Below are 4906 nucleotides of genomic sequence, written 5' to 3'. Positions count from 1 at the left end.
CCACGGGGCACACGAGTGCCTGGCGCTGGTCCTGCCGCAGCACCGCTCCTGGGCCCGGGGCTGAAGGGGCACGTGGCACGTCCAAGGGCAGAACTGGGGCTGAGCTTGGGCTCTGGCCTCTGAAAACGTTCACAGTAACCACTAAGGACTTGGGCACTGCTGAGCAGCAAGCTGACCCTCCTCTGCTCGGAGCAGAGCCGCCGTCTGTGGGCTCTGGGCTCCCCTCACGTGCCCCGATGCTTTTGCTGCCCCGTGAGGAGCTGCTCGGGGCCGTTCTGTGCTCTGGGCCTTGTCTAACAAAGTTGGTGTGTGTGCAGCAGCAGCACTGTGCTCCCTGCCCGGACGTGCATGTCGTGACCATGACTTCTTTGTGTTCTTCCCCTCCCGCCTTTTTTTGCTCTGTGGTGTTGTGTTTTTGGTGCTCCTTTTGACCCTTGCCCCCACCTGGCTTGTGCCATCGTGTGACCGTCACTAACAGTCGTTGCCGGGAGCTGCAGGAGCAGATCAGAGTGATGGACCAGAACTTGAAGTGTCTGTCTGTTGCCGAAGAAAAGGTACTAACCTTCCCTCCAACCATTAAACCAGAACTCCTGTGCTCCGGCTGCGCTCCTTCCCTCGGCCTCGCTGCCTCTTTCTCTCTCCTGGAACGTTCTGTCCTCTCTGCCCATGAAGGCTCCGGCCGGAGTGGTGCCGCCTGTCCCTCTGCCCCTCCCCACAGCAAACCAAAGGTGCCGTTTGTGCTTGGAGACTCCAGGCCTGACAGGAATCTGTGTCCACTCCTCGGCTGCTCCGCCCCGTGCCCCGCGCAGGCGCTGGCGGGGCCCCGAGGGGAACTTGCTTTCTGCACGAGTGCCTCAAAGCAGGGTCCCTCCAGTCTGGCCACAGTCTCCTAGAGAACTTCCCGGTCTTCCCTGCACGTGGATTCACTTCTTCTCTCTCCTCTGTCTTTCCCTCCCACTTCTTCTTTCCTTTTTTTCCTCCGCTTTCTTTACGAAACCCCACAGTAAATGTTCCGAGCTGGAAGAAGAGCTGAAGAATGTCACCAACAATCTCAAGTCTCTTGAGGCTCAGGCTGAGAAGGTAGGGCTGGCTGCTCGTCCCAGGGCCAGCCGCAGTGCTGCCTGGCAGTGGCGGTGCTCCCTGGCTGGGAGGGGGTGTGGCAGCAGAGCCGCCGGGGTGGGGCCGAGGGGCCCGGGGGCTCCCTGTGCGGGAGGTCTCTGCCCTCCCCCGCCCTGGGGCACACGCCCTCAGCCAAGACGTTTGTGTTGCTGGGGTGAGAATTTTTCCACGCCCAAGTTTTGCTGCGTGCATGGTGTGGGACTTGCTGCCTGACCCAGTTCTGATGGACCAGGGTGGGGGTGTTGGCAGCTCCCAGGTGGAAGGTTCTGCAGCCACGTGTGCTCCACCCAGGAGCTGAGGTCTGCTGTAGCTGTGGGCTCTGCTCTGGGAGGTACCTGGGGGCTGCTGGTTGCTGACTCCTCTCCCTTTCCACAGTACTCTCAAAAAGAGGATAAATATGAAGAAGAGATCAAGATCCTGACTGATAAACTCAAAGAGGTGAGTGGCTGTGTCGGGTGGCCTGCTGAGCGAGCTGGCCCCGGCCTGGCTGGTGGGACAGGCGATGTCCCCGGGCTCTGGGGCCCCTTGCTGTGACCCGAGGCTGCTGTGTAACTGGCTCCCATCTCCTGGCAGGCGGAGACCCGCGCCGAGTTCGCCGAGCGGTCCGTAGCCAAGCTGGAGAAGACCATTGATGATTTGGAAGGTACTTGCTGGGGATGGGAAGCCAAAGAGGGTGTGGTGAGGGGCGGGGAGCTGGAGAAGGCTGTCCCCAGACAGCTGGGGAGGGGAGATGCTGCTCAGTGCTTGCAGCAGGACCTGGGTGGCCCCCAGGGCGAGGCCGTGGTGCCCCGGGGCAGGGCTGTGCCCCGTGTGTCACTGCAGCAGGTCACAGCCTCCAGGTCCCCACGCCTGGCTGTGGCTGGCAGGGGCAGCACGGCTCCTGTGTCCTGGCTGTGGGGTCCTCAGGAACGTGACTGGATTCCTGTGCTCCAGCTTAACCCCGATCTAAGGAGTGGCATAGGAAAGAAACCACCTGAACTCCACAGGAGTCGGTGCCAATAACAGATTTGGGTGTGGAACGTCCTGTGTGTGGCTGCTGCTGCAGGTGGTGTTGCTGCAAGTCAGCCACAGCAGCCTTGAAACGGCCCCATGAAGACCCAGACCCTGCAGTGTTGGTCCTGGTTTGAGGTGCTCAAACCATCCCTGCAGGGTGGTGCTCAGCCTGTGCCAGGATGGGTCCCTTTCCTCCTCCTGCTCCTGGTGTCACTACTTCAGGAGCACTCCTGAGGCCAGCTGCTCTGGAATCCCACCTCTCCCCAAGCCGTGGAAGGAGGAGGTTCCAATTGCCTCCATTAAATCTGGGGCTGTGGCCAGATTCTTTTGTGGGTGCCTGTGGCTGGAGTGGTGGTGCTGGTAAAGCCAAACTGAGAGGCCTTCTGCCTTGACCACAGCATGAGGCTTTGTGGTCTTTTAGTGCTAGGTCTTGGGGATCCAAAGCACATCCTGCCATCCGGAGTCACTCCGGAGGTTTTTTTTAATCTAGAAATAGCAGTGGTGTCAGCTGAGCTGTTCCAGAGCCGCAGCCAAGCAGCAATCTGAGCCACCAACCCATCCAGGGCAAGCCTTTATTGGGAGCTGCGAAGGCTCCTCCAAATCCCTGCACGCTCCCCTGGAAGCATGTTGATGGGGAGTTGGCTCTGCTCCCCAGCCCTGCTGCTCAAGTGACCTAGTTTATGACAACTGACAAAGTTCTCTGGGCTCCGTGAAGCCGTTAACACCCCGAGCAGCTGCCCTGCAGCCAGGGCTGGGGGAGCCCCTGCCAGCTCCGTGGTGCTCGAGGAGCCGCATCGCCGAGTTCTGGAGCTGCTGCCCCCCAGGGTGGGGGATCTGCCCCCATCTGATGGGGGACGTGTCTCAGGCTCCTCCTGCCCGGCTGGGTGCTGCAGGACGGGGCCTGCCCGGGACTGCCCGTGGTACCTGGAGCACTGGGGCAGCTCTGGAGGCCTCAGCAGAGCCAGGGAGCTGCTGGAGCGGGGCCAGGGGAGCCCCAGCAATGCCCCGAGGGGGGAACCCCTCTGCTGGGAGCCCAGCAGGAGAGAGTTGGGCTGGGGCAGCCCCAGAGGAGAAAAGGCTCTGGGGTGACCTGGTGGCTTTTCAGCACTTCAAGGGGCCTAACAGAAAGCTGGGGACAGACTTTTGAGCAGGGACTGTTGCACCACAACAAGGGGGTGATGGTTTTAAACTAAAAGAGGGAGATTTAGACTAGAGAGAAGGGAAAGATTTTGGACATGGAAGGTGGTGAGCCCCTGGCCCAGGTTGCCCTGAGAGGTGGTCGCTGCCCCATCCCTGGAACCATCCCAGGGCAGGGTGAGGGCTCTGAGCACCCTGCTCTGGTTGGGGCTGTCCCTGCTCCCTGCAGGGGGGTGATGAGATGGGCTCTGAAGGTCCCTTCCCACCCATATTCTTCTGTGTTTCTGTGACTTGCACAACTGACCGTTGAGACTGGAGGTGAGAAGGAGGCACTTGAGCTGCTCTGTGCAGCAAAGCTGCTCCCCCAGGGCCTGGAGTTGCCCTCCTGTGGTGGGTTAACCCAGGCTGAGCAAGTGATGCCCACCATGCCACTATCACCCTCCCTCCTCCACAGAGCAAAAGGGGAAAGGAAAATAAGATGGAGACAAACCCCTTGTGGGTAAAGACAAAGGCAGTTTAATTAGAAAGCAAAGGTAAGAGGTGCTGTGTGTGGAAGTGAAGAGGAAAAAACCCAAAGATTTACTCACTGCTGCCCATCCCCAGGTGATGTCTGGCCCCTTCCTGGGAAGCAGGGCTCCCAAACACACAGCAGTTGCTCTGGAGGACCAAGGAGTCGCCCCCCACACACTTTGTACTAATTTACAGTTGAGCTGAGGCCGTGTGGTCTGGAGTAGCCCTTTGGTCAGTTGGGGTCAGCTGTCCTGGGTGTGTTCCCCCCAGGCTCCTGCCCCCCCATCCCACTGCAGGGGGAATGTTAGAAAGACCTTGGTGCTGTGGGACCCCTGCTCAGTGGTGGGCACGACACGGGTGTTAGCAACACCCTGCTAACTGCCAGCACAGGAGCCCTGCACCAGGAGGCTGCAGTGGGAAATCAGCTCAGCCAGACCCCACACCCCTCCCCTGCTGCTCCTCCCAGCAGGGCCTCTCGCTGACCTAGCTGGGCAGCTTGTTTTCACAAGCTGATGTGGTTTGAGATCTTGGTTCTGCTCCCCTCAGGGCAGGGTTGTTAGTCTGAGGAGGCACTTGCTGGTCAGACTGTCCTCAGGCTGTTGGAACCCTCAAGTTCATTGTTGGGAGCTGGAGTGGAGTCGCGATGGGTCCACATCGAACTTCATTTTCCTCTGTTGATGTATCCCCAGCTGCTTTTCCTGCCCCAGGGTGTTGGAAGAACTCCTCTGCCTTCCCTCATTGTTTCCCTTTTGTTCTCCTCCTAAACCTCTTCTAGATGAGCTCTATGCCCAGAAACTGAAGTACAAAGCAATTAGTGAGGAACTGGACCACGCCCTGAATGACATGACTTCCATGTAAATATGAGCTGGCTGGTGTTTGCCTCTTGCTTCAGCAGGCTAGACCGCCAGAGCTTGCTTGGTTTGCTGTGATCTTCGTAGCTGGAGAACCCGTAGCACTGTGTCTAGGTTACTTCTACAGATCTCTGCCCAGGGAGGGAGACCTCCCCGCAGCATGCCCTGCTCTAACCCCAGGCCCTCGTGAGCTGCATGTGTGAGGCTGACACTGCGCTGGCCCCAGGCTGCTCCCCTGGACTCTGCGGGGGCAGCTCCCAGCCCGCTGGGAAAGGCTTCCTGAGGTGAGGTGGCTG

The 4906-nt window shown here is 59.6% G+C and overlaps 1 protein-coding gene across 1 annotated transcript in view; it reads left to right on the top strand.

Moving 5' to 3' along the window:
- LOC103769803 (tropomyosin alpha-3 chain) overlaps positions 1-4617 on the top strand; it is a gene marked incomplete at its 5' end in the record, with an annotated part of 6365 nt that extends 1748 nt beyond the window's left edge. Inside the window, 4 exons of the mRNA XM_008937038.1 lie at positions 1005-1080; positions 1495-1557; positions 1693-1762; positions 4535-4617. Coding sequence (XP_008935286.1) covers positions 1005-1080; positions 1495-1557; positions 1693-1762; positions 4535-4617 — 292 coding nt within the window. The remainder of the gene's footprint in view (positions 1-1004; positions 1081-1494; positions 1558-1692; positions 1763-4534) is intronic.
- Positions 4618-4906: the final 289 nt, after the last annotated feature.

The sequence above is a fragment of the Merops nubicus genome, unplaced genomic scaffold (assembly GCF_000691845.1).
Source record: "Merops nubicus isolate BGI_N331 unplaced genomic scaffold, ASM69184v1 scaffold17283, whole genome shotgun sequence".
Taxonomy (NCBI): Eukaryota; Metazoa; Chordata; class Aves; order Coraciiformes; family Meropidae; genus Merops; species Merops nubicus.
Note: the sequence above shows the minus strand (reverse complement) of the source record. Positions and strands in the feature narration are given on the sequence as shown.